This window comes from Oryzias melastigma, linkage group LG14 (genome assembly GCF_002922805.2).
Source record: "Oryzias melastigma strain HK-1 linkage group LG14, ASM292280v2, whole genome shotgun sequence".
NCBI classification, from domain to species: domain Eukaryota; kingdom Metazoa; phylum Chordata; class Actinopteri; order Beloniformes; family Adrianichthyidae; genus Oryzias; species Oryzias melastigma.
Window position 1 is genome coordinate 18,791,988 of NC_050525.1, and position 14,342 is coordinate 18,806,329.

The 14,342-nt window shown below is 37.0% G+C and overlaps 1 protein-coding gene across 1 annotated transcript; it reads left to right on the forward strand.

The window, feature by feature from the left end:
- The first annotated feature begins 21 nt into the window (after positions 1–21).
- Positions 22–13,898, forward strand: sim2 (SIM bHLH transcription factor 2). Its single transcript, XM_036215345.1, has 10 exons — positions 22–476; positions 4,018–4,100; positions 5,618–5,707; positions 5,827–5,935; positions 6,129–6,214; positions 8,775–8,974; positions 9,141–9,247; positions 10,479–10,626; positions 10,697–10,847; positions 12,028–13,898. Exons 1-10 carry the CDS (start codon positions 302–304, stop codon positions 13,033–13,035), a joined length of 2,157 nt encoding a protein of 718 aa, XP_036071238.1. The 5' UTR covers positions 22–301; the 3' UTR covers positions 13,036–13,898.
- The last annotated feature ends 444 nt before the right edge of the window (positions 13,899–14,342 follow it).

Here is a 14,342-nt window from a genome sequence, read left to right on the forward strand (position 1 = left end):
GCGCTGTCCGGCACAGGCGAGTCAGCTTGACTAGATCGCTCGTCCGCGCAATTACGCAAAATAAGTTTTCTGTTTTCCTTGTGCAGCACCTGCGCGCGCGCGTTTGGAGCAGCATCTCAGAGCATCACAAAGTGGACGTGGCATTTCCAGGGGGGGTGTGTGGAGGGGTCCTTACTTATTTGCTGCAGCTGCAGAGTGCGCAACAAGAGCTGCGCCAAACTTGGAGCAGGTTGAGTCCAGAGGCGGTTCCTGCGCTCCGGTGCGTCCCGGACGCTGCGGGAGTGACTCGAAACCCGCAGAGATGAAGGAAAAATCCAAGAACGCGGCGAAGACGAGGCGGGAGAAGGAGAACGGAGAGTTCTACGAGCTGGCCAAGCTGCTGCCGCTGCCGGCGGCCATCACCTCCCAGCTGGACAAGGCCTCCATCATCCGGCTGACCAGCAGCTACCTGAAGATGAGGGCGATCTTCCCCGAAGGTCAGAATCCGCGGAGTGAAGAAAATCAAAGGAAATTATCTTTGTTTTATGATTTTTTTTATGGTGTTAATATTTGGAACTCCAGTCGGAAATAATTCTATTCTATTCTATTCTATTCTATTCTATTCTATTCTATTCTATTCTATTCTATTCTATTCTATTCTATTCTATTCTATAATAAGTTTTATCATAAATCAAATTTTGTCTTAAAGCTGAACTCCATTATGTTGCATCTGAATTGAGACCAACTCCGTTTTTTTCTTTTTCTTTTATAGGAAACCCTAAAAGTCTTTCGATTTTCCTCAAAATACCAAATTTAATCCAAATTCATGAAGGTATAAAGCTTTTTTTTTAAATTTAATTGCGAAAGTGTGTGTTTTTTTTAAATAAACCAAAAAGGAAGACTAAAAACAATGTCAAATCTTTTAGAAGTTTGGGAATAAATAGTCTGTTTTCTTCAAACAACTCAATAAAAAATGTTTTACTAATTTTATTTGTAATTAATCAAAACTACAAGCATTTTTTTTGTTTATTTTCTTGATCTACACGGATCACTGTAAAAACTGCCAAAACAAGCGCGGCAAAAACACACTTTACGCATCAGTTCTTTCCTTTTTCTCTCAACACTTACAATAAGCCGATTAAATTGTTTTATTGTTATCATTGTTGTTTTAAGGTGAATGAGCAGGAAAGCCTGCAGATTTCCGCTTGTCACCCTCAGAGGGAAAGCGGCGCTCCAGGCCGGTTCTTTCCAAACGAGCCAAACTCTGCAGCATCGGCGGCTTTTCTGCGCGTAAAAAGGCCAAAATCCTGCAGCTGTTAACCTCAGTGACGCGCGGAGAACAAGGAGGAACGCGCATTATTAGCTTTGATTGGGCACAAAATCCAAAATAAATCGTCAGAAGTGCAGACTGACACGTGGGTGGATTTTGTCGCTCTCGTGCAGCAGATCATGCAGGGAAATGAAAAGCAGTTCCGTTGCTTTTTATACCAAGAAAAAGAGAATAATGATCGCAGATAGGAAATATATCAGAGTCCACAACATAATAAATGTCAATATTCTTTTTTTTTGTACTTGCGCATATCAGAGTCAGCTGTCGAACTTGAGGATTTCTCGATTTTTACGCACGTTTGGATTCTGTTTGAGCTGTAAGTTAAAATAAACATGAACTCAAAAAGACAAATTTCCCCAATTTATACGGTATTTTTAAAATAATATATAATAAAAAAACAAGTAAGGATTTAAAAGTTTTCAACATTTGAGTTTTCATTTTTATAAGATAAAAAGCGACTCCATCCAAAAGGCAGAATCAATAAAAATAAATGAAATAAAAATCCAGTTTTGCTTTAGTTTTGTGGTATTTCGCTTCAACAGTCATGGATTTAAGGAACCTCAAAATATTGTACTCAGTAAAAATATGTATCTGTTGCATTAATTTGCAACAAATATTATTATATATATTTTTTTATATTTCACAATCATCTTTAAAAAAACAGTTTGTTTATTTTTTTCCCCAAAAATCAAATTTTACATTCAAATTTGCAGCAAATCTTTCCAAAACTTTGTTGATTAAATGGGAAAAAGCATTCTCTGTGAAGTGTTTTATAGTTTTAATTGCAAAAAACAATTATACTTAAAATGTGCAGTTCTCAAACTAAAAAGATTAAATAAAATTAGAATTTGGTGGTTGGAGTTGATTTCAATAAGAAGATCACCTAAAAATAAATGAAGTATTTGCATTTACTTGATATACTTGTTACAATTCAACTTAATAGTTTAGTTATTATGGGTAGAATTGTCTGAACACGTTGCAAAGAAAAATAAATCAACTAAATGTCAAAATAATCCAAAGTATTTAATTTATTAAGTTAAATTCTCAAACGGGACAAAATAAAATGTATTTTCCTGATTATCTTTCATTTTTCCATAATTTTATCTTTTTATGTTTATTCACTGTTTTAATTGAAATGTGTGTTTTTAAATTGTCATACATTTTTAAATCAACACATTGATAAAAAGTACAACAAAAAAGGACTAATTAAAAGTGAAATTTCCAGAACTAAATCCCATTATTTAAAGAAAAAGGTAATTAGCTTTTATATACTATAAATAAGTGTTAAATAATGAAACATTTTTACTGAAGTATTTCCTCACATTGTGTTCAGTCATTCTGCTGACTCAGCTTTTGACCTCCAAGCAAAGCTCTTTTCCTGAGTGTAAATGTGAATTCATTTCTATTCATTTGCATTAACGTCACACTCGGTTTCCTCCACTTAATTCCTCCGTGTCACAAACGGCGGCCAAATGAATCTGACCAAAGGGGAGGTGGTCCCGCGGGACGCAGCAGAGCCTCAGAGAGATGTCCCCTGACGGCGATCAGTAACCCGTAGCTCCCCTCTCTACCAATCAAAGTTTGTCGTGCTGTGACAACAAAACACATGGAAATTTTATTTTTTTTTTAAATCTAAATGCATCACTTTAATATGAAATAGACTTTTTCAGGGTAAGAAAATAAAACATGAAAGACCAAATTTCTGAATTTGTTCCTTTTCAAACTCTTCATTTTTATCTGTTTTCTTTAAGATAATCTTGAATTGCAGCATCATCCAACTGATACTAGGATAAAGTTAATGTTCTGTAAGATTCATGGACTTCCTTTAAAATTAATTGATCGTTCCTAAACCTGCTGCACTAATGAGATAAGACCAGACAGCCTAATTTATTATTATTATTAATCTTTTTCCTTTCAATAGTCACTTTGTTTTTTACCCTAAATGAACTTCAATTAATTCACAGTTTTTATCCTTTTTTCTTCCAGGTTTTGATGATGAGATCATAATATTTTTGGTTATTTTAATAAAAGCTGCATGTTCCATCAGTTAGAAACGTTTCTAGATAATGAGTTTGTGGTCGTTGACGAGATGTTGAAATCTTTCTTATTCAACCGTCGGCCTTTTAACCAGAACATTTTGAAATCTCTACACTGACTTCCTGTCAGATTTAGGATTATTTTACTGTCTTGGTGGAATTGGAACTTGGTTTTTACCGGAACTACGTCGAGTTTATGACCCTTAGAGTCCTTAGTTTGGGTCTGGTGGTCCTAAAGGTCAGACTCCGAGGAACATGAGGATGTGAGTGCTTCATCCATATGCTAAATTATTCTTTTTTGCTGAACTTATATGCAGTTTTTACATTTCTATTGGTTTTAATTGGATTTTATGAACAGTTTTTTGTGTGTTGGGGACTTTTATTATGAAAACTGTTATTTTTATTTTATGCAAAGCACTTTGAGGTGAAGAAAAGTGCTCTATAAATAATTTATAAAATAGTTTATATTGTGGATGGACTGCCCAGCTGGACAGACGGTGATATGGTGCAGATCAACTCCAACTTTTTGCTTTTTTGCTGGAAAAAGTTTGATTTTAAAGCTGTTATTGATCAGTCAGGTGACTGGTCTGCGTGTTGACCTGACAGATATTCTCTAAGTCTTCTGTGCTGTCACGCCGGTCTTTCCCATGTTCATCACTCGGTTGTCTGCAGGTCTGGGTGATGGTTGGGGGGAGTCATCACGGTCCTGCTCTCTGGACAACATGGCAAAAGACCTGGGCGCCCACCTTCTACAGGTCAGTGCATCACACCCCCTCCTCTGCAGAGTTCCACTTTAAGAATCAGAAAAATACATGTATTTTTGTGATTATTCATTTATAAAATGAAGCTGTTTAAGTAGAACATTGGAACTGTAGCAAAAATATATTTTTCTATTTATAACTTCTTCAAATTATTTTACTTTTGATAGCAGCAGATACAAGTTCCTTTCAAAATAAAAGATCCTCCTGCTGCAGAATTAAAAAGACAAGAAAGTCAAAGATTAATTTTTTCTGAGTTATAAGCGTCACAGCATTGTTATAAAATTCAGTTGTTCAAATATATAATCTGTTTACAACAATTTTGCTCAGTTACTTGACATGTAGACATACTGTAAATGGACAAAACTTAATTAACTTAAACAAATTAACCAAAACATTTGTATTGTTCTTTACAGTCAGAGAGTCATAAAGGAGGGATGAAAGAGCTGCATGTGGCTGTCAGAACCTTCTAATGGGAAATCATTTTATTCATCAATTGTTGCACAGAAGGAGGACATAATGTAAAATGTGTTGGTAAAAAATCAATGATGAAAAAACTATTCATTTTTAGATAATTTATTCATACGTTTTTATGTGGAGCTTACATTTATTCAAAAAACATTCAACTTTTTAAATAGGAACAGTTATAAATCGTTGTTGGCGAAGCGCTTTTGACTATTTTATGAATAGAAAGTATGTACCAACAATTTAAATGTATGTAAAGTAAAAAAAAAATCAAGTTTATTTTTATGGCACATTTTTATATTTTATTTTAATTTTTTCTTAAATTTGTATTTTTGTATTTATGAGAATTCTATGCTTAGGGTTTATGTATGCAATGAATGCAAAAAAGTACAGTATGACTGGTGGGAAATTGATAAGATTTTCTTCAATTCACTCAGTCCATCACTTTATGTTTATCATGTTTGTTTAACCATTTTATTTTGTGTTTGAAAATTAAATCAATCAATCAGTCAGTCAGTCAAATAAACAACCAATCAAATGACCAACCAAATGTCATATCAAACAAGAAATCAGATAAATAAACAATCAAGCAATTAAACAGACAAAAAAAATTCGCAAATTCGACCAACAATCAAATGAACGAACAAACGAGGAATCAAACAAACAACCAAGCTTCTTCTTTGCTACAAATGTTTTTAAATGTACAATAAAAATGTAGTTTTTCCAAAAAAGTACGATTTTTAAAGTGTTAGCAGTTTCAATGAAACTGTCATAGCTGGAATATTCACCAGGATTCCTGTTTTTTACTAAACGTATTTACAAAATGTTTAAAACTAACATGAAGACAAAGTTTTCTTTATAATCTAAAATATTTGAATTTCTACAGCAATAAATGGTCAAATGTGAAGTTTTAGGATTTTTAATAATGAATAATATACAAAGATGGTGAACAACCAGCTTACTGTGCTGAAAAACATTGAAATTACAACCTTTTTATTTTCAAATTGTGCTTCATAATGACCTCCTTCTCCTCCTCCTCCTTTCCTCAGACTCTGGACGGTTTTGTTTTTGTCGTTGCTTCTGACGGAAAAATCATTTACATCTCCGAGACGGCGTCGGTCCACCTCGGCCTGTCCCAGGTGAGAGCGTCCTGCTGGTGTTGCATGGACCCACAGGTCTGCTCTGACTTTCTCTGGGTGCTGGTTCCTTCACGCCTCAGCACATATACTTGTGCATGCTGGAAATGTTTGTGCTGCAGGTGGAGCTGACAGGAAACAGCATATTTGAGTACGTTCATCCTTCGGACCACGACGAGATGACAACCGTTCTGTGTCTCGGGAAACCACCGCGCCATCATTTCTCCCACGGTGCCTCCAGTTTGGATAGTATTATAGATAAATGGTGTCATTGCTTGAGTTAACCTTGATTGTTTTGCACAGTTAAGACTTACTTCCTATTTCTTTGGAAGGGTGGAAATGTTTTTTTGATTTAGTATTAATCAATTTAATGTTAATTTGATGGTATTTTCTGTTAGTAATGTCTTATAATGTGTTTTTGTAGAGTTTGAAATGGAGCGCTCCTTCTTCCTGAGGATGAAGTGTGTTCTTGCAAAGCGGAATGCAGGACTGACGTGTGGAGGGTATAAGGTACGTCTGCAGTCCTTGTTGAGGGTGAAGAGTATCATCCTTGTATATATTGGGGTGTCACTTTTCTTTTGGAGACAAAAAGCACGTTTTAAATTGTCTTCATTAAGCAGACAAACAAAAGTAATGGTGTGATGATGTATTCAGGTGTGCACTACAGTGTAATGTCATGTCTTACACACTTCTGGCATCTTTACACCGTTGACGATTCATCATTTAATGTGTTGAACTTTTAAACCTTTAAGAATCAATTTTTTCAAGGCTTTTAAAGTTAATTATTTATTTATTTTTTTTAGCTTGCTCATTTTGGGTCACAGCTATTAACAATTAATGGCTTTTTTTCTTTGTATGTTTTTCTTTTGAGTCTTTCAGTTTTTGTGTCTTTTTATGTTTTTTTTTTTGGCTTTTTTTAAGTTTTGGGTTGTGTTTTCATTTTTATTTCTGCTGCTGGTTTTGAATTTTTTTTGAGCCATCTCATTTGGTAGAGAGGTCAGTCAGGGTATTTAGGCAGGCGACACCCCCCACCCTACTTCCACCCGTCAGAGCGTTCTCCAGGGTTAAAACTGGTTTGACAGATTTTGACATCTATGTGTAGGACATTAATTAAAAACAAGATCTATATTTGTTTTGTGTTTATTAACAATGTTTATCAGCTGTTTAGTTTAACCTGAGAATGTCAGAGCTTTGGTGCAGTGGTTAACGCTCTTGCCACACAGTAAAAAGGCTCTGGTTCAAATCCCACTTGGGGGATATGAAACAGAACCACCACATGGAGACCTTTCTGTGTGGAGCTTTCTCCCACCATCCAAAAACATGCTTCATAGGTAAATTGGTGACTCTAAATGTGTAAATGGATGTGTGGTTGAGGCCCTGGAACAGACTGGAGACCTGTCCTTCACCCATTAGTAGCCAGGTTAGGCTCCAGCAACCCCAAAAGGGATGAGGTCGCCAAGAGGATGAATGAATGTCAGAGGGGATTTCCAAAGTAATTCTAGAGCTTTGTCTCCAGATCACAATAATTCACAAGCAAAAAAGTAAAAATAATTTGAACAAATAAAAACAACAACATTACAGTTTAGAAAGCACAACAAAATTCCAGAAACCAAAGCACATTGACAAAAAAAATCTACTTTTTAGAAAACAAAATAACTGAAATGTTAAAAAACTAAATACAGTAAAAAGTAGAAGAAGTAGATACTATAGGACATCGCTGATTGGAAGATGACCTTTGAGTTTTTTCAAATGTGTCTTTTATGTTTTCATATTAAAACAATGATCGTGATCAGTTTGGAGTTTATCCAGTATCGCTTCATGTTAAATAACTTTAGGTAAAAATAATGGACAAATGTCATCATCCAGTCAGTGATGTCCCATAGTTCCTACCTTTGCCAGCTTCTTCTTTTGTTTTGTATTTAACCATTTCATTTTGATTTCTAGAAATCACTTTTTCAAAAATGTTTCATTTTTATTTTGTTTCCTTTTTTTAAATTATGTTTCAGTTTCTGGAAATGTGCTTTATAAAATTCAATGTTGGTTTTTAAACTATTTGTGTTGCTTTTTTGATTGTTGCTCCGATCTTTAATATGTTTTTGCATTAAGTGTCTTGCACATCAGGGCCACCGTAGTTCATAGTCTCGTGTGTTTTATCCATCAGCACCTGAAAACAGCTCCAGCAGACCCCCGTCATCCTGCTTTTGGTGAAGCACGGATAGGAAAAGGATAGATTATTAATTTTCCTCTTAAATTATTGAAAATCAATGATTCAGAATCAAAGTCAGATGACACCAACAGCTATCTAATACTATCTAATGCCAAAGTTAAATTACTATTAATATTGGAGAATTTTTTTTCTATGCTTCATTTAAAAAAAACGCTTTTCCAAGCTCCACCTCCTTGTGCAGATAAAGTGGAGTTTGTTGTTCCCTTCATGCCTTCCAGTGTTTGTTCAATGTTTTTAGACTCACATCCGTCTGAGCAAAGGTCTGCATGAACGAAAACATCACGTCTGCCTAACGGATGCAGCCGCTGAAATGAGTGAACCGACGATCCAGTTCTTCAAAAAACACTTAGTTAAATCAGATTTCCTGACTTTTACATCATCTAACCTGTTGAGTAGTGAGAGTTACTAAGTGTGACTCTGTTTTATAGTTTTAACCTATTATGTTTGAATTGATTTTCACAACTATAGTTTTTTATGGTTTTCAAAGCTGACCAGAAATAATATGGAGCATCTAATAAGTTGTCACACATTTGGACAAAAACACTCCCAAAACACTAAAACATTCACCAGTATTCACCATTCCAACTTATTTAGTGTTTTTATTTATTTTCTACATGGGACAAGTGTTGTTCCAACTCTCAAGAATCAGTGAATTTCAAATAATGAGTTAAAAAAAGTCATTTTACATGATTATTCTTCTTGTTCACTAATGTATATATATACATATTAATCAGTTTTTGTGCTACATTTCAAGCTCTTTACTTCAGGGTTGCTCATGAAATTCCTTCACATGTTAGTTTGATGTTCCAAACCTCGTCTGTGACGGCGTCGGTGTGGTTTCAGGTCATCCACTGCAGCGGTTACCTGAAGCTGCGGCAGTACGTGATGGACATGGCGCTGTACGAGTCCTGCTATCAGACTGTGGGTCTGGTGGCCGTCGGTCACTCCCTGCCGCCCAGCGGAATCACCGAGATCAAACTCCACAGCAACATGTTCATGTTCCGGGCCAGCCTGGACTTGAAGCTCATCTTTTTGGACATGAAGTAGGAGATGTTTGACTGAGTGGGTGAATGAGAGATCTTTGGGGGTCATTTAAGACAGTGAATCAGCTCTAACCGGGACTGCTGTTGTCTCCTCGTGATGTCCTGTAACGCAGTGATGTCGATAACCGTGGCCTAACTTGTTCTCTGTCCTGTGTGCTGGAGCCAGGGTGGCTGAGCTGACGGGATACGAGCCTCAGGACCTGATAGAGAAGACTCTGTACCACCATGTCCACACCTGTGATGTTTTTCATCTACGCTACGCTCACCATTTACGTGAGTCCTCTCAGTATTTCACTTCGATGTGGGTAATAGTCATAGACTGGATATGATGGCTTTTAAATAACATTAGTTTTCTTCAAGGGGAGAAAAATGACTATTTTTAGAACAATAAAATGCATTTTCTCTACAGTTAAATGTTTGAATCCTAACCTTTTCCTAACATTTTAGCCTGAACTTTTGAGTTTTGGCAGCTTGTTCTCTGCACATTTCCCTTTCAAAGCTTCAGCTTGTTGCCATTGGGTAAAGTAATGGAATTTGAATTGGTTTTGGCCCACACGTAAAAAAAAAAAAGTATTGCGTGGATATCAAAGGGCAACTTCTATTGATTTAAAATGTTGAAAAGACAATATTTAATTAATTATTTATGAGTAAACGTAGTTCTGCGTCTTACTTTAGTTTTTTCACCTAAACCGCTAGTTGGCGGCACACTGAGCCTCTGCACCGCGATCAAAAGAGAACCAGCTTGTGTTAAAAGTTCAGTCAGCCTCGCTCTTTTTGTTGCTATGAGACGTGTACTACTTAGTTTTTACTTGTGATGGGTACCGGACCAAAACTCTGTACTACGCTGCTGCCAGTATCATGATTGCAGTGACTCGTAGCGACTCGGATAAGAACGAATATAAGATACAGTTGCAGTGCTTAGTCTTGTAATCATTAAATAAAACACATTTCACCATTTATTAACATGAAAGGTGTTTTTTTCTTAGGTTTTCTAAAGTATACTCATTAAAAAATGATTCAGATGCAGTCTTGGTATATATAATGATACGCACAGTATGGTGAGACGTGTATTGCGATATGTATCGTATCGCTGGATTCTTGCCGATATACACCCCGAGTTTCAAAACATTTGCCTCTTTTTTTAGATTTAATATCCTGGTCAAGTGGTCGAGTGAATATCTATATCTATATACACTTTCGCTATAAAAAGTTACACCATCACTTTTGGCGGTCATTTTTACCTGATATAATATACCCAATAAAAAGTACTACTCATAAAAAATAGAACAAAATATGACAATATATGATAAATTAGAGCTTTATCACTTTCTTTTTTAAGAGGTTTATGTAAGAAAATGAAAAATAAAAACATAGAAATATATGTGATTTTTAACTTTAAGATTTTTGGATTTATTTTTTATACCAACAGAGTTCAGTCTTTACTATTTTACGACCTGCTGTGTTAAAATGTGTGACTTAGTTATTTTCTCTGTGCTCCCCACAGTACTGGTGAAAGGCCAGGTCACCACCAAATATTACCGCTTGTTGTCGAAGCACGGCGGCTGGGTGTGGGTGCAAAGCTACGCCACCATCGTCCACAACAGCCGCTCCTCCAGGCCTCACTGCATCGTCAGCGTGAACTACGTCCTCACGTGAGTCCGCCGCCCGCCTCAGCACCGCCGCCTGTAGAACCTCAACCCGAGCCAGCTGGTTTCCACGCAGGGATGTGGAGTGTAAGGAGCTGCAGCTGTCTCGAGACCAGATCCGAACCTGCAAGTACATGTACCAGACTTTCTCTCTGGAGCACCAAAGACAAGCCAGAGCCAAAGCAGTCAAGATGAAGAGCAGAATCAGGGCAGCTCCATATCCAGAGGTGAGGTTTCTACTGGAACGATTGACCAAAACGGATCAATTCTACAGCTTACAGAGAAAAGTGTGAAGCCACGGACACACCAGGCATGTGACGCGTGTTCAACCACGTGAGTGTAGCTCATGGTGTTCACACTAGGCAAGCAGGGAGGGGCTTCTCCTTTTTCAACTGTTTACAACCAGCGCATCCCCACCACCTACAGACGGAAGAAGTTTGCTGTGAAACATGAAAGTGGTGTAAATCTTATCAATCTTTCTCCAGGCTTTTTCTTTCAGCTTTAGTTGAGTACAAACCTCAACTTTTAATTTTTCCTCCATGAACAATTTTCAAACGGTTGGAAATTACGTGAATTAAAAGGAATGCTATACATTTTGTCACCAACAATAAATATATTGCTTGATACGGTACGCTAGCCTGTTACCAGAGTCCAAGATACGTAAAGAGGGACGCCATATTGTAAAGGTCTGAGATACGACTGAGCAGATACAGTAAAATGACCATAAAATGCTTAATTGTGGTCCAATTTTAAAAGGAAAGGGACTCTGATCATCACAGAAATAAGACCCAGGCTGTGGTGTTAATGTTTTTGTGTAAAGTACAACAGATAAAAGAGATTTCAACCTTTTCTATAAACTAATAGGGTACTATATACTATATGTAATGTATACCTGATACATGGTTGTGATTTTATTCAAATGTACACACAGACTAAGAATTACACAAACTGTTATACTCCTCGGTCCATGCTTATAAATGGGTTGGGTGTGGAGTTGGCATCAGCGTGTATGCGTTGTATATGAACAGGTGTTGTGTCAAGGTACGTTTCCCTGCCAGAATGTGTGTCCCCACTCTCAGACATCGATGATTTGTTTTGTAACACTCATATTTTGTCCCAAAAAGCGTAAGAAAAATGTGTTTGATTTCAATATACTTTATTCTGGGGCTTTATTGTCAGTTTTGCATTTTTCCCCATATATTCTATTTTTAAAAAAAATGACAGCTTCTTCTGTTAAAAATGAAAAAAACAAACAATTTTTGAGTAATTTATGATAACAAATGTGATTTATGAAAGTAACGTTGTTATGGAAGCTTGTAACAACAGACAATTATTAAATATTTCTTGTTTCTTTAAAGAATCCTTTAAAGAATATGACTGTTCCTGGATGGTGTTTTCTCTCTGAAGGTACACTGGAAGGAGAAATCTCCGTGTTTGATGACATCTGGAGTGAAGAGGAGCTCTAACCTGCCCCCTAAAGCAGCTCAGATCTCCTACAGCCCAGCGTACCCCCTGAACCTGCAGTACCCCTACAACCACCAGCGTCTGGATCAGCACAGCCAGATCACATACTCAACCGCCTCCTCTGAATTCTCCCAGAAGATCTTCAGCTCTCTGCACGAATCTCTTGGCTGGAACTTCAACAGCTACACACACAAAGGTACACCTTGGATTGAACAGTTTTTGAAGGTGCTCCTTCTTCAAACCACTTGTTTTTTTTTTCCAGGTCTAGAATTGGCAGCTGAGCAAAGATACCCCTTAGACTGCCCCGGTGGCAGAAGTCATCCCACCACCACCAGCAGCCTGAAGCAAGAACCCTGTGAAGCTTTCAAACCTCCCAGTAAGGACCCTGATGGTTGCTATCCTCATCGATCTCCTTCCATCAAGGACAGGGAACGTCTAAACCAGCAGATCGGACATAAAACAGGATTCGATCCAGAACTCGGCGGTGATCGGACCTGCAGAGGTTCGCCACAGGACGGCGGTAGGCGTCTGTTGAATGGCGTGGACCATTCTCAGGCCGCACAGATAGAGCAGAGAAGAAGACTCTGCATGACCGAGATCCCCAGAAGCCACCAGGCTGTGAGATATCCACCACTGACGAACAACCCACATCAGTTTGGAGCTGTTGCTAAGCAACAAGAGGAGGAAGACGGACAGACTTTGACTCACGCTGGGGACACGGGAGGACCCCGAGCTCAGAGCACGTCCCTGAACTTCCAGCAAACTTTGGGCAAACAGCGGTCGGTGAAAGCGAACGCTTTCAACATCTGTTCAGCAGACGGCCCCGGTTACCATGGCAAAGACACCACTTCTTACCGTTGCCATAGCGCCAGGACCCGCTCGTCCCTCGAGGTCCACAGAGAGACTCCACACTACAGTGGCACTTCTGTCATCATCACAAACGAGAGGTGACCGCCGACGGCCCGTTCACTAATTATTTTTATTTATGATTCCTTTTTCACTTCAGTTGTTTTTTCTTTATATAGATTTCAAGCTAAAACCAAACTTTTGGAACCTATTCTCAAAATTCAGAACGTCATTTTATCCAAAAAGATTTTGCTTTAAATATTTTGTAATTTTTAATAATCTCATCAGCATCTGAGATACGTGCTGCATCAAAAAAACAGATTTGTTCATGTAAATATATGTTGCACATGAACGCTCCAACAAAAACATTTAAGATAGATCATATTAACACCACAAAGCCGTCATGGAGCATGAATTTATATTTGAATCCTCAAGCATCTGTAGTTTTTGGTAAAAACCCACATCTGCTGATGAGGTCTCACTCTGATTTATTTTCTGTAGCTTAAAGGCAGAGATTCTTCCAAATCAAAGAAAGATTATTTTAAAACAGACGGGAGGTGTGAGGACACTTTGGAATGGAATTAAAGAAGAAATGTATTAATTGTGAACATACTTATGGGGTTAAAGTATACATTTGTTCACTTTTCTAACAGCTTTTTTTCCTGATGGCTTCAAAATGTTTTCAATAAAGAATTTTAGCTTGTTAAGCACCAATAATTATAAACAAAAATCCATTTTGACAAAGAATTAAATGACAAATGTTGCCAAAAATGAAGCAGGGCTGCTTGGGTTTAGTCTTTATTTATTGCCTCTGTACGTTGGATGAGCTTTTTTGTCTTCATGTCAAAAAGGTGTTTTTTAATGAAATAAAACTCCATAATATCCAAACTGGTTTTCGTTTTTTTTATTGATTTACCTAATAATTATTCACAAAATTCAAGTGTCAAATATTCTGATTTAGTTTGAACCTTTATAACCATCCGTTTAAAGTATTTCACTCACAAAGTGGAGTTCCACCCATTTGGTTTCAAGTTTCCTTTAAATAATACATTTATGCAACAGATTAGAAACATTTTTTTCTTACTTTCATAAAAAGAGAATGATCCTTAACTATTTTATTTTGAAAGGCAGAGTTTTTTTCTATCTATTTCATTCTAAAATCCCCCTATATCGTTCTACAAATTAATTGTAGAGCCACTTCAAAGAGAATTGTGTTTTTGGTGTTTTAAACAGGTTCTTGTGGCATTTTTCTAACAATGAAAGACATATATAATGAAAATTCAGCTTAAAATGACATTTCTGAGTATTTCTTTATTCAAATTGTTGCTAATCTGGAGCACAAGAGCAAATTTGTTACATAGAAAATATGATGGGCTTCGTTCTATTCTGATGCATCTAATTTTTGTAGACAA

Bases quoted from the DNA above. Each gene is read 5' to 3' on its own strand.
- sim2 (XM_036215345.1), top strand. From the start codon at position 302: ATGAAGGAAAAATCCAAGAACGCGGCGAAGACGAGGCGGGAGAAGGAG. The intron at 10,627-10,696 runs GTGAGTCCGCCG...GTTTCCACGCAG, and splicing joins AGCGTGAACTACGTCCTCAC to GGATGTGGAGTGTAAGGAGC. The intron at 10,848-12,027 runs GTGAGGTTTCTA...TTCTCTCTGAAG, and splicing joins GGGCAGCTCCATATCCAGAG to GTACACTGGAAGGAGAAATC.